This window comes from Anser brachyrhynchus (assembly GCF_964034855.1).
Source record: "Anser brachyrhynchus genome assembly, chromosome: 1".
NCBI classification, from domain to species: Eukaryota; Metazoa; Chordata; class Aves; order Anseriformes; family Anatidae; genus Anser; species Anser brachyrhynchus.
In genome coordinates this window covers 95675275-95701447 of record NC_137694.1, presented here as the reverse complement: position 1 = coordinate 95701447, position 26173 = coordinate 95675275, and the positions used below count along the sequence as shown (strand labels likewise).

Here is a 26173-nt window from a genome sequence, read left to right as displayed (position 1 = left end):
AGCAAAATCAGAGTTTAAAGGTTGGACCAGATGATCTCAGGTCTTTTCCAACCGAAATGATTCTATGATAAAAATAGCGGTGCTTTGTTTTAATATTATTACAGACATGTGCTAGTCTTCCAAACAGTAAATTAGAAGAGCATATTGTCAGTCCATAACTTTGTCCGTATCCTTACCGGATCTAGTCTATTTACTTATGCTTGTTAAAAAATTTATAATGGACTTTTATATTTCATTGCAGATTCATACCACAAGAGAGACTATACTGGACACAACTAAGGAATTTTAGGGAAATATCCCTAACTATCAGCATAGAGCTCTGAACTGGTAGGATTTTTTTCTTTTTTTTGTTTCTTTGGCATGTTTTTAAGTGGGTGCTACTGATGGTTAAAAAATAGTTTCATTTCTCATATGTGAATTTTTAAATGAGATGAAAATAATGGGAACCTGTACACATAGGACACTTTTACAGGTAATTGGGTAGACTATTTGTCGGAAATGTTAAACCTTCTCGAAAACAAACCATTTCTAGTTTCTCAACTCCTACACACAGTGAGTGCCGTTCTATTTATCCAATTTCTTTTAAATGCTAAACGTTTAGAAGATAAGCATTTTCCTTGCAATGCAATGGAAAAAAAAATCTGAGAATTTTGTTCTGCTTACTAGGTAACTCCTTTTAAGTGAATTAAAAGTTTGTTAGATACCAATTCAGCCACTGAATCTAAAGTAAATGTGAAAACGTATTATAAATTGATTTATATTTCTCCTGGCCCCTTTCTCAAGCCAAAGCCACCCTCAAAACTGTAAGCAAAAATATTAAAAGTAACTGAATCCTCTTAATGTTTAAAAAAGTGGGTTCATCCAGGCAGTAACGTCATTACATTAAATATCTAGAGTGGTTAACTCATCTGCTTTTGCCATTTGTACACTAGAACAACAAGCAATTTTTTTTGGACAGAAATAATGTTTCTGTAAACACATTCTGGAATTTCACCATGCTATTTGAATTAATATGGATCTTACGGTAAGTGGCCCTTTGAGAGAGGACATTTCTGATGGCTTTGCATGAAACATACCTTCCTGAAACACTTCCTGTCTTGCACCCGTTTTTGGATATTATCACTGTTGTCTGACAAGAATGAAGTCAGCTAGGATTGTAGGGATACTTTACAGCAGCTGTTGGGCATTTCTTTGAAACTCCATAGCCTTTAACTCCTTGACTGCCTCACCAAAACAGACATCACAGTCTTACAGGAACACCGCAGGAACAACGACTTTTCAGGGTGCATACAATGCCTTCCACTGAGCAATCTCCAAGTGCTTAACTGAGGGAAATAAACGACTGAGCCTTTCAGGTGAGAAAAATGGGAAAGAACATGATGTAAAATGAAGTGATAGCACCTTTGCAGTGGCCATGCCCAAACCCATCTGAAGAGGTAAGATGGTATCATCTATGCAGCAGACAGACAGACATGGCATGGAAAACAGCACAGAGAGACAGACAGGCTTAAAATAGTAAGGTTTATCAGCATTCTCCCTCAGAGACCCACTTGGCTGGCTCTCAGCAAATAAAACTGTACAGTTGCTCTGCAGGACCAATAAAGCTGAACTAAACTTGTCTAAGTGGGAAAGTGTAATCTGAATTTGCGCAGAGCTTAGCTACAATGTGCCTCAACAAATTTCCACAGGCAAAACCCTCACAAAGCTTCCTGATATTTTAAAATGGGTCGTCTCAGGTCAGGAGGACCATCAGGAAGCATTTTAATTCACTCATGAAGCTGTGGTCCCACAATCACTAACATGAGCCTTGTGCATGAATGAGTCTTTCAGTAGCAAGAGTTTGATCTGCATCAAGCATGCCTGTATTTCCACTGAAAGAGCCAGAGTTATACTGGCTGTGGGAGGAGAGACAAAGCTCCTGTGATGCAAACTTATGCAATCTGGAATACAAGCTATACTTGTGTAAAAGTTAGCGTGTTAAAACCTCTTGAATTGAGCAAAAAGTTTCACTCTCAGGGTAAATTCCCACCACCTTAGTGCACTGAACTGCATGGTCACCGTTTCCCATTTGAGAAGCTTCAGGACCACACAAAGCATGCTGAAACATCAAACCAGGGCCTGGGAAAGTTTCTTCGTTGCTTTTTGATGCACGGTGGTGCTGGAAGTGCTGAGAGGGTGCTAGATGTGGAGGGGAGCAGGAGAAGCACCACACCTGAATCTCTCCACCTCAGGCACCAGAAGAGGCTGCAAGAGAACAGCACCTTGGAGTGTGGACAATGCTTTAAAAAGCCTCAGTTATGAAACTGATGAGAAACAAAGAGCACGATCATGCTGCACAGATGTTCAGATACCATGATTTCCACACCTTCTTACTTCCCTTCATCAGGATGCACTCATCCATGCTGCGTGCATCCTCCCTGTTTTTTTTTACAGTATTCCTAGTATACAACTTGTTTCAAGGATACTGTAAAGCTTTTGCAATCTAAACCATGATTTGGTTATAAGATTAGGGTTGGCAGAGTTTTAACAGAGCAGTGTTCCTCCTTAGGCTATGCACCAGTCATACTTTGGAGTGTTTTGGCAGCAAGCATCTCAGCTCATGTGTTATCATACTGTATCACTTCAGAGTGCACACTAGAGCTAACAAAGCATTTACAAATTCACCTTCGGGGAAAAATAAAAATAATTAAAAAAAGAAGAAGGAAAAAAAAATCACAAAACTGATCCTGTCTTGCAAAAACACTCAGTATGCCTTTGGCTGCTTCTGTCCCCACCTGAGCTAGGGCGTATACTCACGCAATGCATAATACATGTGCGTGCAGGTCTGTGGGGCAGCCCTCTGTGCTCCTTTCCAAATGGCAGCTTTTCAAAAAGCAGCTGCCACTCTGTGCCTTATTGCATACAATAACTCAGGGTAAAGGCTGACATAAGAAGTGAGCCAACACAGAAGAAATTAACTTGATTTTGCCTACAGTAAAACCAAGCAAAATACAAAGGTGAAAGAAAGCAATTTCCAACCACCTCACCTGGCTCAAGAATCAAATGACAGCCTCTTAACACTGTGCTATGATGTGCTGCAATAAATGTTATGCCACTCTAAACTAAAGAAATTGTTAATGCCAAACTGGCATCAACACCTCCAGTAGAAGAACTCCTCCTGGTCCCCTTCCTCCTTTTCTTACCAAAAAGTAGTTCTTTTAAAAAATCCTATGATTCTGTAGTTACTCTACAGTTATGGACATCCAATGGGAAAGGCCTGAAAGTCCAGCTTGGTGTCACAGAGCTCAGATAAAAGAATTTTGGGTTTCTTTCTCCAAAGCAATGAACAAAACCACCGGATGCGTGCAGTGTATATCAGGATACTATACTTAATGGCCTATGGGGCAATGGACAATTAGCAAGATGGCGAAGGCATATTTCATTTAAGCTGATAATTATTACATTGCAACATATTTATAGGAATGGTGTGTATTTTTGTTGGTTTTGGCTTTTTTTTAGATTCTAAAATACATTATTTTGTGCAGGGAAGAGGCAGACAGACTTGAATAAGGCAAAGCTGCTGACCCCAACAAAGGATTTGCAAATTACTTATTAGATACATTTTAGGTCAATATTGTTACATACAGGGAAAAAAAAATCTGTCAAAAAACAGATAAGCTTTGTGGAAAGAAAAAAAAAGAAGGAACCCTGTATTCAGCCATTGCTGGCATCTGACCTCATTCAGTACCTCTGCCACAAGAAGGTGCACGAGTCGAGAAAGCTCAGCTAAGAACCAGGCAAAAAATACTGTCTCTAGGTAAATTGACAAAATTGTCCATTTTCAGACTTTTACACTCCGTTTTCCTTTAAGCTGAGGGTGATTTATTTTTGCAAATGAGATGATGAAGGAGTAAGACCTGCAGGCAAGCTTTAAGAGCCCACAAGTATCAGGACTCAGAGAGCACAAGATTCCAACAGCTCCTGTCCAGGAATTTTAAGTTGTCAGATGTCGCCTTCTTGCCCAGACCTCTGAACAGGTATTAAAAATTAATTTAGGAAGCAACTATTTCAGATACCTCATGCAAAGGTCAAAACCTTCCTGCCTTTCTCACTCCAGAAACCTAAAAACTTTTGAGAATTATACCTTTACTGGTAATTCTATCTGTGTTGTCTCAGCATAGGAATCCCCCCACAAAGCCAATACCTTGTGGTTTTTATTAGCGTACACCCCACTTTAGAGGGCAAACAAGACTTACTAAATCTTAGGAATCAAGAAAATACGTAATTTCCAAAAGCCCAAAATGAAAACACATATACTGTTGTTTACGTTTGTTTTTCTGTTACTCTCATTCCCTTTTTTTCCTCATAGCTATACTGATTAGAGAAAATACATATATATATGTATGAAGTGTGTATATATATATGTGTGTATATGAAATAAAGAAGACTAATTCAATAATAACAGACCAGAAACATTTTGGGTTTTGAAACAATTGCAAAGGCTACCGTACTCCTGCAGGCTCCAACAGCAGCTCAGATCAATTTTGTCTTTTGTTCTGTACTCACATTGGCACCTACCTGTTAAGATGCATACAACACATTCTTCAGGGACAAATTATCTTTGATGAAGTGGGGAAAAATTGTCCAATCTTACAAGCAGTTTAAATGATTAATTTTAGCTTTTACATAGCAATGAATCAGAGACTTCATCTTAATCTAACTTTAAGTGTCTGAAAAAAATCTGTGGGTTATAATGGGCCTTTTCATGGGGCTATTGTGAGGTTTATGAATAAGTACCTCAGCATTAAAGGAAAGGGGAGAGTGGCCATGGAGAGAGAAATAAAGGAAATGGCCTTGGAAGATGTTAGAGACACAAAGCAAAGATGTTTTGTGCAGGAAACCCAAGAAAGAAAGTACAGTAAAAGATATACTAGCAGCTACTGCTACTTCACTTAATCATGCAGGTTAGTTTAAAATGTTCACAGCACCATTCTGCAGAGAGAATCTCAATACCTGCCTTAAAAGATTTGTAATTTGAGGCACATAAATTTTCACTGTTTCACTCAGTTAAACAAAACCAGAGAGAGCAGCAAGAACGAAGCATGCATCATTTTGCCAAAGCTAACAGGAAGGCAACCCCTGACAGTTTGGTGCAGGGTCTGTTATGAAAATCTAAGGACCAGGAAATATAAATGAAGCATTGAGGGAAATGCTTCACAGAGACTTACTAGGACTGCAAAATAATTTCCAAAGTAATGTGGAGGAAGTTGCATCCCTTGTGATACCTAAAACTGGATGGAACAAAAGAGTGGAAAGTAACCCAAGGAAAAAGCCAGTACTGGCAAGTTGACAGGCTATACGGAATACATTTTTTTCTTGCATCTCTGATTTCTATTAACATTTTTGTGGCTCTGGAGGCAGCAAGGTAGGAGCTTCAGTTCATACTCCATAAACATAAGCCGAAAGCCTCCCACAGTTCCACTTGGTAATGTCAGCTTAACGTGCTCAAATACACACAGGCTTCTGAGAATGAGTCAAGTTCCGACTCAAACATAAATTATGCCAAAAAACGCCCAAGATTATTTCAACTAATAAACACTTGGTTAAAAAACATGTCAAATCAACCTGGTCTTTACATCAATTTAATTGCCTCTTACCACAAGCATTGCCTAAGCCATGGTGTGCTGGAAGAAACACTAGAAGATAAAGTCGATTGAAAACATTCTCACAGTGCTCCTCTGACTGTCATCACTTGTGCGGTTTCACAAAGCTCATGACTCTCCACTCTGTAAAAAGACTCTTCACTAACTGGGCTTATGCTGTGAAAAATTTTATGGATGCTGACTCCCTTACCCCGAAAGACTAAAATTTGGGAGAAATACTGCACCTCTTATTTGGGGAGAAACACTTCTTAAGAGGAAGGTCCACGTATTGCGTCCTATCATGGTAGGGCTTCAAAGCCCTCCCAGAACACTGTCTTTTGATTCAGCATTCACACTGCCATTCTCATAAAAGACATCTCTTCACAAGAAATACAATACTTCAAAATATGCACAGTGTTACCCCAAGTTTATACAGATGCTGTTCATTAAACATATTTATTCTCTTCATAAAACTGTGACATTTGGACTTCAGATATTTCCAAATTCCATTCCAACTCCCCTGCTGAGTTTGTATAATGAATATTAAAATGACAACCAAGGCGAAAAATAAAAACAAAAAATTCAACACAAGGACACAAGCAAAGCGCGAAGTAACTTGTGATATATTGGATCTATTATGGACTAGATCTCAAAATCTTCTTCTCTAAATAACTTTTTCCAGAATTTATGGGCCTACAGTAAAGCACAAGGCAGAGCTGGGGTAGGTAGCTCTTGCCCAAGAGGCCTTTCCAACATAAGCAGCATCTTCAAGAGACTACTCTTACAAGTGATTAGAGGAAAGCAAGGCAAATTTCTACCTGACAGATAAAAGTAATACAGCAGAAATACGTTTGTCAGTTAAAACATCATCAGAAATAGCATCGTCAGTAGCAGCCTTACCATGGACAAATAACCGGAATTCTGTCACATTAAAAGTTGTTTTCCCTGACTAGCACTGAGCCGTATTTGAAAGGCTAAGCTGAAATACACCTTTCTTATCACAAGCCTTCTTCCTCCACAGCTGCCATACTGATGCTAGCAGTGAACAAATGCTAAATTGACTCAAAACACTTCAGAGACAAATAGAAGTCCCTCAAGACAACCCTGTTCAACTGAAAACATATGTATACAAACATCATGCCCTGTCTCCATATGTAATTCAAGTTTTTCTTCTTCCAGAATGGTGACATGAGCTAAAATTTCATTCCCACTGTGAGATCTCTTGAGGACTCATGGAAAGATGAATCACAATTTTTCATGGAAATAATGACTTGCGACAGCTGTAACTTCTGATATATAAAGCATTGCATGGGCAAAGTTATCCTCACTCCCTGCTGTAAATAATTAGCAGATTGCAATAAAATGTATTTTTAGTTTTAAAAAGGTACTGGAGATAGAGTAGCCTGGAGTCTCTCCTGTACTAAAGAATAAACGCATAAGAAAAGGCAGAGGTTGAACTAGCTTCAACTAGCTTTCAGACAGAGAGCAAATATTTGGGCAAGGTGAACAACAGGAGCATCATCACTAATCCTTCTCCTAGCCTGTGATTTAAGCTGCCTCCAGAGCATCCTGCTAAGCAATCACAACTGAACTGGTCCTCCGTGAATCTTCTTACTGAATCGACTAACACCTCCAGCCTTTGTGATATCCCGTGGCACTGACTCCTGTAGTTCATCTGTGTGCTGTGCAAGGAAATACATGACTTTGCGTTAATCTTGTGACTGACATTTGTGTCAAATCCAATCACTGAGTGTCCCCTGATTATCATGCTACGACAGTATAATTACTTCCATTTACTTTGTGTGTGTCATTCAGGATTTCTGAGTCGTAAATCAGGTGCTGTGTCTACATTTTATTTCCCATTTCAACAGTCGCGGTCTGGTAGTCCTAGCAGATAGAGCATAGGTAATCTGGCGCTACCTCACATTTTATGGAAATAGGGAATCATAACACCAAAATATGCTTGTACAAAGGCATAAAAATGTTTTCTGGTTTGGCTTAATTTCTTTGTTAAAGCTCTCTGGGTTTTGACCAGTGCTAGGTCAAATCAGATCTATGATTTTGGACAAAGAACCTTTTTTACAAGGTGTCATGGTCCCAGGCCTCGCAATTTTCTCTCACAGGGGAGTAAGTGCTCATATGACTATATTTATTTATTTATTTATATGTGTAAATACATAGGAGCCTTATCTGAGAGTTCAGCATAATTTACAGACTTCCAGACACTCTGTCCAGTTCATCCTGAAATACCTTCACACACAGCTTCTGTAAAACAAAGATGAAATGCCAATATTGGCGGCCGCTTTTGCAAAACTGTCACACGTGTTTTATACCAAGGGCTTCTCCTGACAGATTCTCCCACCTCTTCATCCTTCTGCTTCCCTGCCGGGCAGCCCAGCTCCCCCAGGCCAGCAGGTGCCGTGATGCTCCAAGCTCCAGCACGCACTGGTGGACTCAGAGCCAGCCGAGGCTGCCCGTCTCGCAGGGGACAACCCCTGGAGCAGGGCTGGCCACCATCACCACTCCAGCCATGAGGCGACGGCCAAAACGCTGCCTCTGTTGTACCTGCCAAGCCAGGGAGCAGATGACCAGGATCCACGCTGCGCAAGGCAGCTGCAAATTTGACAAAGCCATTTCTGACAAGTATTGTACAAGCCCCTTGGGAAGACGGCCTTAAATCTCCACAGGGTTACGTCTTGCACAGGTGGCCTGTATAACTTCACAGGATCCTGTTCTTAATATTTTTTTTCAAAGCTTGCACACTACATTTATTACTGCAGTTCTGACTAAGCCTCCAAACTATTTTTACGGGCCCTGAACAATAGTAATCATTTAGGATCAAGTTCAACTTGCTAAATTGAATTATATCTAGTCCAGATCCTTAAAACTCCATGTCTATGACAAATCCTGTTGATCACAGAACATAAAGGACATCAGCTGGGATACTGTAGATTTAATGGATATATGAGGAACACCACAAGAATGTCAGATGCAATGCACTGCAATAGCCTCTTAGCAACAATTTCATTTTGAAATCCCAAATGCAGATGTGGTAAGGTAAGGATGACCAGGTTTTTGAATGAAATAATCACCCTTGTCAATTTTTTTCAGAGGAATTTAAGAATTGTGTCTAGGTTCTAACAAGACATTAATAAGATGCCCACACCATTCTTCAAATACTGATAAAACAGCACTAAAACTAGAACATGCATTTCCCAAAAGCTATTTTCATTTTACCCCCCCAAAAAGCTTAAAGATTTTACTTAAATCTCTTGATGGACAGTAAAAGTCATTTCTTTCATCTTATTTGTAGAAAAGCAACTTTAAACTATTCCATTTTAATTAAATTTCCTGAAACAAATCCTGATGCTTAAGCACTGCTATTTAACACTGAAGCATTTGCTTGGAGCCATACACATTCTAAGAGTAAGTAAATAAACAATCTTACATAGCTGGGCAAGTTTCACGTCTGCAGCCCTCATTTGCAAGAAACTGAAATTATGACAAAAACAATCTCATCATGCAAAGGCTCTGAGGATAAACCTACATACTTTGTCCTAAGCTCACGTAAGGTGAGAAAATTAAGATAAATGTGTATGATAAGATGGTATTACTAACATTATTAATACCAGTGTTATGAGCCACAATCTACTTTTTTTTTTTAAACCATATATATGCATTTCTTCACACACACCCTTCCTCCTCCCCTCCATGATCCAATCTTAAACACGCAGTCCCATGGCCTTCACCGGGCCAACCTGTACGAGGGCAGCTTGCAGAATTTCACCATGTGCACTCTGATGCTGGCTGGCTATTTGGTATGAAATGACACAAGACAGATTCTCTAGCCTTTCATTTAAAAGCCTTTTCTTTATTTCAACTCCATGGATTTATTTGAGCAGAAAATGCAACATTTTGGTGTCAGAGCAGCCTTAGGATCTGTGATCACTTTTCAGCCAGAATTGCTTGCACATACAGGCACAACTTGCTGTTCAGTGTAATATTTTAATCAGAGTAAATCCACTCTATTGTTAACACTTCTTAAATTCTTATTCGTTCACTCCAAACAAAACTGTTTGGAATAGAGGGCTAAGAAAAATTATCCTCTTAGAGAAAGAATATAAATACTATTAATGTGTGGGAATGTATGATCACAATTCACACACCTGCTGTGTGTTTAAATGACTCCTTTACAACCATTCAGAAATCAACTCGGGCTGCTTAGATTTTACTTTTTTTTTAGTGCTAAGCAAATATTCACAAGCAAACTTACAAGTTAGAAGTTTAACTAGGAGGTGTCTTTTTACATTTATGTCCAGGAGACAGATGTATTCCTTTAGAATACAGATTAAGGAGGATATGTTCAGATGTGGTACATAGGTACTTACAGAAGTGGCATTCATTTGCTGACTTAACATATAACAAACATTCTGTTTATGTGCAGAAGAGGCATGGCACTCTCAGGAGCTAAATATTAGCTTCAGATAAAATAATTTCAGTGAAGTCTTACTAAGCAGCAGCTCTTAGGAGGCCCTCTGTGCCTGCAGGATATGACTCATTGCTTCGCTAGGAAAGACTTGCATGTAAATGCAAATATTTACAGTCACCTGCCCATGCCTTCCTTAACACACCTAAAAAACTGCAGACCTGTCCTCAGCTGCCAGGAAGATATCACTAAGAACTTAACATGACTGCTGCTGAGACCAAAACAAGCGACTCCAGAGGGACTTTGCTAGTAGCTCAACCCATTAATGATACACGCTGCTCAGGGAGAGGTTCCTTCCAATATCCCTGCAACGCTGAACACCGTCATCAGAAAGGCCTCTTTGGAGCCCTTGCTTCCTACCTTGCCTCCATCCATTTCCACCCCAGTTTGTCACAGGTCACCCCAGAGACAGGCAGGCGAGCTTTCTGCAAGCCCCTCTGGCACCAGCACGTAGGGAACAGAACTCCAGCCCAGCAGATGACAGCTGGTGCTGGGTTACATCAAGATGTGGATATCAAGACTTTGTTTTTATGCTGATTTTGATTACCATACTTCCAAAAAGATACACAGCTAATTTCAGTGGGGCTTTTCAAAATGGCCTTTACAGGAATGTGCAGGAGAATGCACCCACACCTCAGAATCCCCTCATCCCCCAAACGCCACAACCTTGTAAAATGCCCACATGCACACATCCCTTCACGTCTGAGGAACCCCTTTCCTCATCTCCCATTGGCCACTGGGCCAGAAACCGGCCACAGCCATATTTTATTTGAACAAATGGAAAAACAAAGGAAGGAACAACGGCCAGTATGTGCTCTACAACATCTCTCAAGCGTGCCCTGTCCTTTCCCCCTCCCCAGAGGGCTCAGCTCCAGTGTAATCAAAACCAGGGGGAAGGCCCAGCTGTGGCCACTAATCAAGAACATTCTCCTTTGGAGTATGAAGCTCATGTAGCAAAATTGTGGGGTCCTTATGTAGCCATGAAAGGAATATATGAGTTTTCTCCATCTGCCCCATGCCGAAGCACAGATGATGGCCTCAAGACAAAATTTCAAACAAGGGTGGAGGGAAGGGGGAAAAGAAAGAAGTAGTTAGGGACACACAGGAGGTACGTACATCTACCTCACTTACCAAACTCTATTCCACTTCCTTTTTTTCTATGAGGAGGCAATTTAAGTTTACTACTTTTAAGAAACTTCCTATTAGAAAGCTGCGGTTTCCAGTGCATTTTTATTGCATTTTCCAAGGTTGCGTCATCAGAGTGGGGCATATTCCTATGGGAGCTGAATGTCCAAAACCGTGAGCCATTACAATAAATAATAATGAATGTCATGGCTAGTAAAACCTGTAATCTGAACACATACAAAAATTAATTTCACTGTGTACAGTTACTTTTCAAACTCTGTGCGTTTCACTTTTTCCTGGCAAATGCATACAGTCACCAATATTAAGAATATAAAAAAAATATATAAGCCATCACTCAAAGTCATGATTTTACTTTGGCTTACTTAAGGCAATATCAAACTCAATGAAACAAATTCTTCAAAAACTAAAACTCAACTACAAAGCTGACTTGAGAATCTCTACCTGGAAGCTCGCATTTCCTTTGTGTTCCGTTATGTAGAGGGAAACGTTAATTAAAAAAAAAATGCTGCCACAAAATCAGCAGGTAGGATCACAATAAATAAGAACAAAAGAACGGTAAAAGCCAAAGAAAGCAAAAGCATCCAAAACATCAAGAAGCACAAATCAAAATTCCTGTAATAAAAAGATATTTTGACTCAAAAGATCAACACACCAATGACTTCTACTTCCACTAAATGCAAGCATTCTCACAACTTTCTGGGAGCTACAGTACATTGCTCTCCCAAAAATCATGCAACCACAACTGTCCAAATCCTCCAACACAATGTGAGTCATGGTCGTACTCAGGTAGTCATGATAAGGAAGTTCACTGTCTTCAATGGGATAAAAAGGATGCATTTTAAGTTCAGCTGACTTGCTAAGTCAACCAAGACACATCAACTCAGATATGTTTTTGAAAATTCACGTATTAAATCACTCCATAAGCTGGAAGGAACAAAACATGATGCTATCTGGTGGCTTCATTGTTTCAGCATTGTTTTTAAATCAACTGAAATAGCATTTAGCAGTGCAAAAGAACAGATAAAAGACAGCAGAATTTAGCATTACAATGGTGAAGAGCTGGATAGTGTTGTCCTGTGTTGAGATACAGATGCCTCTACTAGCACGTCTAACAAATCTCAGAAACAGCACGATGGCAGCAGTGGTGGGACAGGATGATGGGGATACAGGGCACTGTCTGTCTGTGCTCCTGGTCCCGAGGTGAGAAGCGAACTCATGTCATTCACTAGTATTCCTTCTTCCACCAGAACTCAAAACCTAAAACCTCTCTTCCAGAGGAAACAACTTCTGATTTTCAGAGAAAGGTTACAGGGAGAGGACTGCAGATGTGAGAGAGATGTCATTTCCATTAAACTCCTGGGAAAGGATAAATTAGGGTATTTACCTAATTTATCCAAATTTTTCATTTGGATATTAAATATGGAGAATGTGGGTGTGAGGCATGGAGTAAGCAATCTTCCACTGCCGTTAGTGTGCTGCAGTTTTTTCGTTGCAGTTGGAAGAGCAAAATGGCAGAGCAGATTTCTTGCACAGCTAAAGATTATCTGATTCAGAAAGAAATGTTAGCCTGCTGTCACATGCTTATTTATTGTCATTAATGAGAAAAAAATGGAATCACACTGTTTTTGTATTACAGAATACGAAGAAAAACTCAGTATTTCTTCAACTATAAGAATGCAAAGTACCAAATCACAGAACATAATAAAGACCTGAACTTCAGTATATATACAGAAAATTCAGCCTGCAGCTAAAAGAATAATTTATAATCCCGGCAAAGGAAACTTGAGTGACTTAATTTCTCAGATAAACCAATTAAAGGTTACTGCCTGATTTCTAGATAGCAGCGGAATATAGTCACTGACAGGGAACTCATCAAGAAGCTTAGTTAAACAAACAAACAAAAATAAACACACACAAACCCACACAACCCAAACCAACAACTTGGAAATCCTAAGTTTAGATACAAGCCTGAAATTCTACCTAGTATTGTTCATAGATGCTTCGTGCCAGCACGACAAACCAGTAAAATCTCTATTTGGAATAAGTGAAATGCTATTCTAAACAGCTTCTCTGATTTAAATGCTTTCCACTACCAGACAGCACACAAACCATTGTCTGAAGCAGAAAAGATGCAGCTCATGAAGGCAAGCAGGCATGAAGAAAAAAAACAGGAGAAAAACTATGGCTTGGGAAGAACAGAAATGTGTCAGTTTTCCTGAAAGCTGTCTAGAGGCAGGGAATTCCAGATTAGGGAGAAGTTCACAAACTTTCAGAGTTTGGCTAATATATGTTCTGTGTTGCTTAGAAGCAAAAATAGATGACGAGAATCTTGGACAAACCAAACTGAATGCAAAACAAAAGCAAAAATAATCAAAGACACAGTTTCAGTGAAGCTTTGAAAGCCATATCTGGACATTTCACTTAATTTCAGCAGCCACAAAAGCAGATAAAACTGTATTAAAAACATCAATCAATTATTTCTTATACAGAACTCTTGAACATGTTGTGCCAAAGACAACTATTTGAACTAGGTCATCCCACACAATACAATGGGAAAAACAACAGTTTGTTTTTTGAAAAGTTGTTTTATTCATGTCTTGGTAAATTTAGGGGGCACATCTGTAGATTTCCCCGCCTTGTCCCTCTCCAAAAAAGCCTTCTGCTCTCAGAGAAGGTTGCAAATGATCAAGTCAATGGAAGAATGATTCTGATTGTCTCACCCAGCTCTCCATAGACATGAGTTCACAAGAGAGGCAGCCATGCAGCTTCCTCACACATTAGTAAAGACTTTTGATCTTTCTTTGAAGGAACTTTTCTCAGGATATTTAAAAGTCTGTGGTTTATTTCCATGTGTAGAGAAAAGCAACGCTGAGGAGAACACTCCCACACAAAGAACTGTCTCAACAAAGCTATGCTTGTCAGAAACACCCTTGAAGAAAATTAATATACAGTCACTTTGAAGGTAAACATTTTTATTCTGGTAGTCCTCACTGCAGTCTTTGCTGCCTATTTAACGACTCAGGGATGTATGGCGCTCCATGCAACACCAAGCAGATCAAAAATGAGTAAAACGGAAACGGAGATGGCCATGAGGCCAAGTTTGGCTCTTGGATACCTGAACCAGTTACTAAGGGGTAACAAGTTAACTTACGCTAGATGATACACACTAGATAATTGCTGCTTATGCCAACTTTTTCTTCTATCCTTGATAATATGTGCAAAGTAGTTTAGCTCTGTTTACTGCTTTTTCGCTTATAATGACAGCTTATTCTGTGTTTGCCACAAGCACCAAGCATAGAGAGAATTACAGACATACACCAAGTACACAAATTCTTTAAAATGTTAAATGTGTATGTAAACGAACACACGAACACGAACTGAAATACAAGAAATACCATTAGTTTATTCCTCCTCTGTTGCCCACAGCTATTATAGCTAATAATACCATTACACTATACCATTACACTGTATTTCTTCAATTAGGCTCTGTTTGGAGAGTTGTGATTATAGGCTGCTTTTAAAATGACTTTACACCACACTACCAGCACATTTAGGGCACACAAGAACATGGTTTGTCACAAGCACTTCTTTCCAGAGAAAGGAAGGACCATATTATAGAAGCTACACTGGCCACTGAAGTCGTATTTGTACACACATGTGATTATGTGCAGGGGAAATTAACTGCAAAAATCAGAAATGCAAGAATTTCATTTAGTAAACATCTAGCAGGAATGGGGAAAGCAAAAACCAGAGCCATAGATATTGTTTCTCTGTGGCAATGGGGCCACGCACTTGGTCTATCCAGGAGTCCCTTCTCAACCACCACCAATTCCAACCAAGCCACAGAGCAACAGCAGGAGGTCTGAAAGATAATGAATGATGCTTCTTCAAATTCAGGAAAACTGGGGCCTGCAGAAAGAGACAAGAGACTGCCACTGAGGAAAAATTGAAATGTGGGGTTCAGCCTCAGCCACAGTAGCTGCTGCCTTCACCTTGGTGATCTCCTGGGAGCTTGGAGAGCTGCAAATTTGCAAACGGCAGAGAGGAGAGGGCTGAGGATGCAGCAGGAACATGGTGTTGTTCTGGTGGCTGGCCCCAGAGAAGATGGGGAACTGGGAGAAAAGTAAAGGGAAAGAAGAGGGAAGCGGGTCTATTAACACTAAGGGTACACAGATAACCTATGATACAGATCTATAGAAAACAGCTCTGTTAATACTTCTCTCTTTACTTTCTTCATTCTTTCTTTGTTCCCTTTCCTCCCCCCTCCCCTCTTTTTAAAATCTACTTTGTTATGTATACTGCAGTACTTAAGCTAAATTGGAGCTGAATTTTCTTGCTATGTAACTATCTACAGTCCAGTTAATTTCAGGATATGCAGGAAAAAGGATGAAATAGATAAATAATAGCTAAGATAGGAACATTTTCTTTTCATGTAGCACTATTTCCAATTTTCACTTTGGCTAATGCTGTAATTACAGAATAATTATACACTGGAGCCAAAATTACAGCAGCTGAATATTAAATATTAAGCCACAATCACTGTATTAAATAATGTTAACTGTTTTCTATGTTCATAAAAAGCAAGGAAATTCTATGCTTGGAAAGCAAATTCATTTAGTTAAAATTGGAACAGATGAATTTTATTTCAGTGTACTACATTAATAAAACTGTCAAAACAGATATTTGCAAGATTCACATTTTTAATTGACAAACAGATAATACGGCATTGTGCAATTTGCCATGTCAAACACTTTGAACCTGATGTTATAGTAACATTTTGTTGCATGCACCAAAAATCTCTCTTGCACTAATCCTCATATAGATTCCATTTTCAGGGTCTAACTAAAAAGTGTTAAACATTTTATTTTACAAAGAAAAAAAAATAAAATTGAAACTAACAGAAAGTCCCCCATGTTAATCTTTCAGAAACACTTCAGTGTCATTGCATAAAATTCCCCTCAACCATCAATTCCCAGAAGCAGAAAGTTAAAGAAATTCCAGCTATTTTACTTTTAATTTTTATTCCTCCTCAGACTTTTGAACCCATGAAAACATGGGATTATCCTATAATGCTGTCTCACTGCAGCAGCATGTTCAAGATAGGGTGCACATACAACTCCAGAGTCATCCTCCCACTAAAACCAAAATCCACATTCTGCACTGTTCTCTTGTGGCGTGTGTAGCACCTCACTGAGAAGATAAATCACCTCTAACAAATCTACTAACCTAATTACTATATAAACTGGGTATGTATACATGATACATACGCTGTGGTTTTCTAAGACTACCATCAACTTATCAAAACGTTGGAGCACAAACTAAGAGAGCTGTATTCACAAAGAGCCTGTGGAAGAGAGAGATGAAAGGTTTAGCAAGAGGAGAAAGCAATGTGACTATTTTTGCCTATTAGCTACATTCAGAAGTTGTTCCAAGGTATTACCCAAGACAATGGAAATTCAGCCTATGTCAGAAACTTTCTCAAAGCACTGATTTCTGAACTGGAACCTTTATGGAAGGTCTTCCTGACTTCGGAGCAGCTACCCAGTCTTGTCGAAGAAGTTTTATGTGATACAACAGTGAGCCCAAACTCTTGATATTCTTACAGACTACCATAAAGATGAGGACAGGTGCCCAGACACCTTGCATTTACAAACCTTCTGAAGAACTCTGTTTAGAGCAACTCATCTCATGCATAGAAAGGTTTGTCATCTCTCAGTTGGAGTATACTAATTCCTAACCATATTTCCCTAGTATGAAAACGTCAAGTTCATTCCAGACAAGCAGCTTTTGCTATCATGCACAGCACTGTGAACAGGACTTTAAATTGCCACAGTCTGAACACAAACCTGTGGGCAAATACCACCTGAGACTCAGCAGCAGATGGGCTGAGATTGGTTAACGTAAAGGAATGGCTTGACTTGAGCCCAGACTCACGAAACCAGCAACTGGCCACATGGTACAGGCTCTTCTCTCTTCTTCCAGGCACTACGTCCATGAGTGGCGGAAGGGGTGTAAAGACTTAACAGCTCTTTCCTGTTAGAACAGTAGGAAACATAGCTCTGTATAACTTAGCAAGAAGCTCAAGTTACCCTGGGAATTTTCACCGTTGTAAATACAACCTGGAAAACCTGAATTCCAAGATCACACACCAATACTAAAATGACAGACAACTGACATAGATAGGCTCTTCCAAAGGACCCAGTAAAAACTTCCCAAACTTACAACCCTTCTGAAGAAGACTGTAAGACTGTACAGATCTCATACACAGAACGGACTTTGGAAAATATTCGCTAACCACAGTCATTACATATGTGCAAAATGCTACAGCAGTGGAGTGGGAAGGAGGAGACAGCAGATGGTGGAAGTTTCACAACACCTTCACCATCAGCAGAGTAACACGACAATTCTCTAATACGCTCCAAAAGGCATCACATTGCATAAGAACAGTCTGCCTGTCTCCAGGGGACAAGAAACCTGACTCACGGGCAGAAGAGCACAAACCATGACCACCACAAAAATGACATCTAACTCTCACCCATGCAGTTTTCCTGTCTAGGAGTGTTTACATCCTCTGTTGAATCCAGATTTTCCTCCCATCCAAGTAATTCCTCTTCTGAACAATGACAGCATTGTTCTTGCAGGACTCCTGAGGTCTTCAAAGACCAAGATTTGAAAAGAACCCAAGACAGTGAAACAGACTTCTCATCTGTTCTATCTTGCTTTCACATGACTGCGTGTGACCACATGCCAATGGATGTATCAGGCTAAGTAGGTAAGCACTCCTGCACCAGTTTTCCCAGATAAACAGTTTAATTTTGCAGTTTCCATGCCAAGATGGACACTTAGTCCAGAGTCTCTGGGTGAAGAACTAACTCAAGGAAAGAAGTCTCTTCTCATCTATTGCCCAGCCTATGTACCAGAACAGCACAAGAGTCTACTGTGGGTAAGAGCACAGCACGATGAGATAATCAGCCATGGTATAACAGAACGTGCTTCTGGACAGATGCCACTGTAAATGGTTTTCAAGGAAAATGCTGAAGCAGCCTGCCCAAAAGGAAGGGCTGTATTTTTGGAAGTGGTGCCAAAGTACCACAAAGCACAGCATTCTCCACTTGGGAAGGCTGAAAGTCCTAACAACTGAGAAACACATTCTGTCAGAATGCATCAGTTCAAGAAAAGGCTCAGTGGTCCCAAGAGGTGGCCAGATCCTGGGATTCTAATTCATAAGACAATGTTTTCATCTCTTCCTGTTGTTCAGCATGGCTCAGTTGCTGGCCCACAGGCCACAACAGGACTACAGAAAAAGAACACGACAAACCTGCTGCTTTCTCTGGCAGAGGGCAGGATGTGGATGCTTGCCAAAATCCCTGTCCTGTGCCTCCACACTGCCTACCTGGCACACAGCCACACAAGACAGCAAAAGAACAGGGACAATAGATTAATTTCTCCGTAGGCAGGTATGTGAGGCACCAAGCTGAACACGATGCTTCACAGCAGCTGTTCTGCATTGGAATGGAAGAAATGCCCTGTAGCCCTGTAGTAACTAAGGTGAGAACACCCTTTTCTTGACCAAAAGCACACTCACAGTGATGGACAGACGTCTCCATGCCTCTTTCCAAAACAGAACATGTGCTTTTGTGCTCTCCCATTACATTGGCATACTGAGCAATAGCATCTCAACTTCATCTGAAGGTCAGCCTGCTGGTAGGGGGCCTATGTATTTCAGCAAATCAAAAGCATTGTCATATCCCTTTAAGAGATGTTTAAAAACAGAAAGACATAATTCCTTACTTAGTCACGGATTTTTGGAAGAAACATCAAGTTCTCAACCATTCAGGATCCTTACCCTGGGATTAAGAGAAGATTTGGTCCTGTGAGGGATTTTCTTAGCTCATAAGTCAATCACTAACTAAAGAGAAAATACTAAAGGGAAAAATAGATGGAAAAATAATGGATGCCTCTTAAAACCCTACGGTGTCTGTGGTGAAGTCATCTCTGAAGGATATTTCAGTCTTTCCCACAAAAGTGCAGGGATTTCTGAACCACCTGCTTGTTCACTGCTGCCAAAGAGACAAATGCAGTTTCATCTCCTTCAGAATATGATTGAGAGGGTGGAGACCAAGTTAACATCATAGAAACATTTGGTCATTCATTCATCTGGCTCTTCAGGAAAGTATATTTTGATCCCTCAGATTACTTGCTCATCGCTGAGGAAAAGAAAATGTCTCCTTTATATGCACAAAGCTCTTCAGAAAACAGAACAAGAAACAAACTATAAAAAGAACAAAAACATGAACACTAAGAATAGATACAAACTTTGTTGAGTATGTTACTTGCAATAATTTGATTTACCAGCACATATTAACGTAAGCCACCCTTGCTCCATTTTAAAACTGGGACCAGTCTACCAAGCTGCACTGAATCTGGCAAGCCTCAAAGTCATCATCTTGCAACTTCAATCACGATACTGCTGCAAAATCTTCAGTAAAACAGACACCTCATAGCATGACTCAAAACACAGTACTGCAGAACACAGACCTTATGCTTCCATTAGCACACTTACAGACAGTAAAGGTCAAAAACCACAGCTAAAAGCTTGGTTTGTTAGACAGTGTCCTATGGCGCACAGAGTACAAGCACAGTTCTGTGGTCCAGTCCAGGGACTCACCTGAATTAAATACCCACTGCATGCTTGTTTGTGATGTGACTCTGAGATTGGGGTGGTCCCTTTCAATCTTCTTTTATTTTGAAACAACCAGATCATTCTCCCATCATATATAAATGCTGATAAGTATCCTTGTTTCTTCTGGTCATGTAGCAAAAACCCCTGCTGTATATCAATCGATCCAGATCATAGGTGCAAGGCATGCAGGCTCCACCATATCTTCTAACCTGCTTTCTTCCTTCTTAGCAGTTATTGACTTTTTTCTAAAGGTATCTTACATTGCCATCCGTCTTGGTGGTACAAAGAAACAGGTCTTAAATTAGCTCCTCTACAGAAGTTTGCCGCAAAATGCCACAGTCCATACTCCAGGAGAAACCACAGAAATTCTGTTCATGAACTACACAAATGCTATTACAAAAAGGGACAATTCCTTATCCCTTTTTTGTAAGCTACCTTTCCTGTATGCAGACCCCATCAATATGTAATTTATAGTGAAAACTGACTGACACGCAAATTGGCAAAAAGGGAAATTTTCTGCTCTCTAAGCTGATCTCGAAAGCCTGAGCTCAGGAGGGATGAGACACTTTTCTGGTTTATAACTGATAGCCACAACTTTTATGACCCTATTAACATTTTCACCTTGCAGGAAAAAAAAAAAAGTTTCTCTTCATTAACCTTCAAGCACATCGAAAGAAATGTTCAAAGTAGAAAACAACCCAAGATACCAAAACACACAGCCAGAAAATTTCAAATGACACTGCTTCTACCTTGAATGATATATTAGGGCCACTTAAGGGCTTAATAACATTACAGAAAACCAGCATTCTCTGGACTATAAGTGATCATCCCTCTTCCTTGGTGCCAGGGCAGCAGGCAGCAGCCAATAATCTGTCCAAACTGTCAGAAGCACTTTGAGGGTTAGTCCCTTAGACAGCGCTGTATCTATGGGGGCTGACAGGTTTTCTTGAAGAACTCAGGATGCTGAGACAAAACTTCCAAAACCTACATGAAAAACCAAATATTAACTGCCTTATCAAGGCTCATCAAGCAAGACAAACATTAGTAATGAAGAGATCCTGATCCTCTTCTATCTAAGCTGGTTGTCTGTGCTATGCCACTTACACCAGTAGCAACACAGCTTTGGTATCCCAGGCCTAGCATTAGTGTGGTACTGATGGCCCGATGTACCTAATCATTGTAGCCCCCTTTATCGTAAGCTTGGTTAACAGCATAGCATGTCCACCCGATATTTAAAAGAAAAAAGAAAAGAAAAACAGACTCAAAATCACTACGAAAAATACTCCCGCTCACTCAAACTAAAATAAGCTTTAGACAAAGACACAGAAAAGACTGACCAGTAAATTTATTTATTAAAGCTGTTTAGCAAACGCATCTTCTTATCAGCTTACTGTAAAGTACTTAACTTCCTTTCTTTTATAGGAAAATGAAAGTAGCATAGCAGAAAAAGAACTGCTTAAATTGATAAAGCACAAGGACTGAGAGCCTATTGTTCTGAAACGATTTTCTTTGCTTATGACCAAGATGCAAATTAATGCATGATGATAAGATGACTACTCTTGTGTCTTTCCTCAAAAAAAGCCCTAGTTCTCACCTCACGTGGCTCTTCTGTGTGCGTGTTTATGCAGTGTACATGATGCTACAGATTTCACGTGCAGAAAATTGCATTAGCATCAGGTAACATGCAGACAGCTTTAAGTACGACAGCTTCTAATTCAGAACTGAAAAAGGATGGGTATTTGACTTCTTGTCTCTTTTACATCAAGCATTAATTCAAACTGATATTAAATATCAATTGAGCAAATAAGAAATATTCCACCTTCCTCCAAATCTGTCATTTCTACATCCTGTGACCACCTTATCGGTACTAACATCATTAGGCAAACAGACAACACTACAGAGAATAAGAATGCCAGTCAACGTACAGGCAGTAAGAAAGCTCAAATAAATCAGAGAAATAACATGCTATAAGGCAGCCCACTAATACCAGAGTGTTTGTGTCTCTTTTGTCAGGTACATTCAAATAACAAATTAAAAAGTGCTTAAAGCATACACTTAGTATGCATACACTTAGTATGCTTTTAGCCATACGTTTTAGTAGGCCACTCCAATCTTAAATCATTCATGTTAACTGTTAAATCTGATAAATATTTGCATCAGCAGGTTTAGTAGTAGACACCGGCATTCAGAAAGGCCAGAACAGAACACAAGTGGAGTGCAGGTAATGACTGCTCTACAAGAAAAGAAAAATCCACTTGGAGATTTTGCAAAGGCACCGTCTCCACAGGAGGGTGACCTTCTCGGCAGGCCAGCTGGCCTTCTCAGGCACCGAGGGCCTTTTGTCAGGGCAATAAAGACTGATCTACCTGATCAAGGAGCCAGCACGACAGGCTCAAAGAAAGTCACTGCTAGCACTCCTCAGCTGTGAAAACTGTGCATGGCACGCAGCTTTGAAGCCAAGAGCACATGTATAATGTAAGAGAAAAACAGGGGGCAGGCATCCATCTTGTCAGGACTGCTGAGACTAGTGCCCTTTCAAGTTCAGGATCCTGCTTCCAGGTGCAGCCAACTGGAAAAAGACTTGAAAAGGTACAAACCTCTTTGTTATGCACCTGTTCCACTTCCCTTCAGCAAGAAATGTCATGTTGATACTTGTCATGAGCCTGACAGCAGCTTGATGTCCAATTGAGCCTGCTGTGCACCTGGCACACGAGGGGAGAAATGGAAGAACTTCTTGGACTACTTGTGCATTTCACTGGATCCTACGCTTGTGGCATCAAAGGGCACAAGCTCCTGGACAAGCTCAAGTGACTTCAGGTTATCTAATTCACACTCCTGCAACCGAACTTACAATTGCTAGCCATTAACCCACAAGTGAAAGCCAAGCAGACATTCACATTTTATGCTGAAACTACTTTTGTTCCAAAGTAGTAATATTCTGTAAGCAAGATGCAAAAAGTGAATAAGCCAAATAAGCAGACCACAATGAAAGAAGTGACAGTAACCTAAACGATAAAATCGTAGAATTGTTCAGGTTGGAAAAGACCTTCAAGATCATCAAGTACAACCATCAACCTGACCTACTCACGAAGTGCTATCACTAAACAACAACTCTTAGTGCCACTTAAGAGTCATAGAATCATTTAGGTTGGAAAAGACCTTCAAGGAAGAAAAGACCTTCACTTCACCCACCATGTCAGATGTACAGATGCTGTAATTTATGAGACAATTCCAAAGATAATTCTGTGTTTTCTGCCAGCCATCAACACCAAGGGGTTTTGGCTGAACAGCAGTTTTAGAGACAGATGCAGTGACCATTTCTGCAATGGCATCAAACTACTTAATGTTAGAACTAGTCATATAGATGTATGCAGATTGCAAACATTAAGACTTGAACAGGTGTATCCTTCAGGAAATATATCAACTTTTCTGGCAAGTCTTTGTAGTTTCCTGGAGCCAAGGATCATAATTGGACAGGATGAGCACCATTTTAAACTAATTACTATCAGGTCCCATCACTGCCTGCCTGCTATAAACAGCTCCCAGTTTCCTGCATGCACCCTAACAAGTTCCATCCTAACATGAGGTTGTTGAAGCACAGCCTCCCAAAACAGGCATCCCAGCGCACTCTGCCCCGCAAGTCTGACATGCCTTGGTTTTGGGAGACTGAGAGAAACAAGTTCTGTTATGAAAGACAAGCTATTAGGGAGTGCTTCAGACTAGACTAGAAGAGATTTCCTTCAGCATTACAGGAAATTTCACTTGCTTTTCCTGTAATGCTTTTGATATTTTTTTCTCCACTCCCAATCACCATCCATATCAAACCTAAAGCTTCTACCCTCTTCTCCATTTTTCCAAAGGAAAGTATTTGTAACATTCAGTGGAAAATGACCATGGATAAAGAGTGCAGTCACAGAGTTTAAGATTTACATTCAGAACCTGGCTGAAGGGGGAGCTCTGGAAGAACTTTCTTGGCCACAGATTTGGGAGGCCAAAAAGCAGCACAATCATTTCCTGCCTACCACAGGTCAGAACAATTCTATGGAGAAAATCACTGCTTCAAGTCAAACAGCTGCCATTGAGCTCAATCCTTTCTTTCCTTGTTCTTTTCCAAAGAAATGCCCAATCTGCTTTCCACAATAGGACTTCCAGCAATTAGCCTCACGCTTTAATATGAAAAAAAAAAAGTGCCTTGTTTGTATCTGGAATGTGTGTGATTTCACCTTTCAATCACATGCTTGGTCTTTTGCCTGCCAGACTGTATCCATGACCACACCACAATCTTCCTGCAGAGGTAGACTATAATCCATTCATACCTTAATCTTAGCGGCAACAAGCAAAACAGAGTTCCTGAGGTTAATCAATATTTATAGAGCGTTAGTCATTTATCTGTAAAGGCATTACAGTGTATTTATTTAACAGTGGCACTTCAAAGGGGCCAAGCTGGGCTGGGTACAAACCCTTGGCTAGGTACAAACACCTGTATGAACCCTCATAGTTTAGCACCAAAGTAGAATTTTCCCCCTCCCAAATGGGAAATTTGGTCTGCAGTGGTGTGTACAGTACTGCTGCTGAAGTTGCAGCCTGTGCAAGTATTAAGGACGGGATTATTCTAGGTGCACAGGACCAGTTAAGACTTGCTCCACTACAGATCTGCATTCACTAAGGATCACAGTCCAGTCCTGTTGGTTCAAGCAAGGTTGTCAGCTCCTCTCAAAAGACAAAGAGCCTTGCGCGGGAGGGAAAGCTACCAGTCTGGGGGGAGTAATACCTACCATAAATTAGGTTAATAGTTTTATATTCTCTTATAGGTAAAATATTTATCTTTTTTTCCCCACCTTTCTTCAGCTTCACAGAGAGAGAAACCATGCGTTCCAGAAGTAACAGTGCAGAAAGCCCAACCAGACCAAAGCTGTACCAGCAAAGGCCAAAAGGCCACCACAAAGAAGAGACAGGTTACAGTGGGAAAGGAAATGTGCAAGGAAGGCTGAAGGAGAAGGACGATGCATCCCAAGCCAGCACCATCCTAAGAAGCCCTAAGGCAGAGAAAAAAGAAAGTTCTTTCAAGAAAAGAGAGGATCTCTCTCGTGATGACTTGCTATTTCTTCTTAGTGTCCTCGAGGGTGAATTGCAGGTGACATTGTCTTACTTTGTTTTCCAAGTTAAAATATTCTGATGACATCTTTCCTTTCCTTTCCCTTCCCTTTCCCTTCACTTTACTGCAAACATATGCTGCTCTCCTGTTAAGGAAACACCCTACCTAACTTGCCACAGGAGGACAAATATAAACTGCCAAGCATGTAAAAGCACAAATTACCCAGACATTAGAACAGCTATAAGCACAAAAAGATATCTTTACACCTCCCCTCCATGCAAATTTATTCACAACGTGTCTTTATCACACTGAAACACTCATGATCCATTGTGAATGATCATGTAATTCTCAAAGCAGAGAACTTACAAAACTTTCCTATTATGCTGTCTTGTTCTAAGTATTTTGATTACAATATATTTGCATTGCAAAAATTATCCAGAGAACATTGTAGAGACTTTAAATATCTGTTACTCAATTGTTTCTTATCTTCCATCCTTGATGAAGTCACAAGCATCAATCAGTACGTGCCAGGTCACCAGAAGCAGCTCACTCAACAGTGTTCTAATAGCTTTTGTTAGCATATCAAAATACCCATTTTATTTCCCATAATATACAGAGTAAGTATTGGGCGCCACTTAGCCCACAAGATGCTGGATTTTGAAGAAAGAGATTTTTTTCTATCTTGAAAAGGAGCCAGCTGCCAAGTGGCAAATGATGCCCATCCTGGCCAAACATAATTTCAGGAAGTGGGAGCCGGATTTCCAGCAAGAAGGGAGGAGATATTTCTATGGCAGGCTGATTGCACAGAGGTAGTGACAGCCACTTGAAACTGCTCACAAGCAGAGAGACAAGCAAACTGGCCAAAGCAGCATCAACGCTTGCGTAACATGTTTTCAGAGTTTACTGCCTAGACGGCGCCTGGTAATTCCATTCTGAACATACGCATATGTATTTACATAATACATGATAATAGAAGTGCTTAACAGAGCACACATGCATTATGAGTGTTTTTGATAGATTTTGTACCAACCTCTGAGGGTGCAGATTTCCACAGAGCATTTCAATATAAGAATGGAGCAATTTATGTGTCTGTGTAACATTTTTGTCTCCTGCTCACTTGCTGTTTCTAAATTTACATTAAA

General features: G+C 40.1%; 2 protein-coding genes across 3 annotated transcripts in view; one reads left to right on the top strand and one right to left on the bottom strand.

The window, feature by feature from the left end:
* Positions 1 to 26173, bottom strand: part of CMSS1 (cms1 ribosomal small subunit homolog) — a 239681-nt gene that overhangs the window by 128442 nt on the left and 85066 nt on the right. The gene's annotated exons all lie outside the window — the stretch shown is intronic.
* FILIP1L (filamin A interacting protein 1 like) overlaps positions 1 to 26173 on the top strand; it is a 205231-nt gene that overhangs the window by 95758 nt on the left and 83300 nt on the right. The window contains exons 3-4 of one of the 2 annotated variants that reach the window (XM_080565434.1): positions 242 to 327; positions 24785 to 25070. In XM_080565434.1, the coding sequence (XP_080421560.1) occupies positions 24804 to 25070 (267 nt within the window). In that variant the 5' untranslated portion in view covers positions 242 to 327; positions 24785 to 24803. Of the gene's footprint in view, positions 1 to 241; positions 328 to 5118; positions 25071 to 26173 lie in introns of those variants that run through there. The other variant, XM_080565437.1, reaches the window with a different exon arrangement.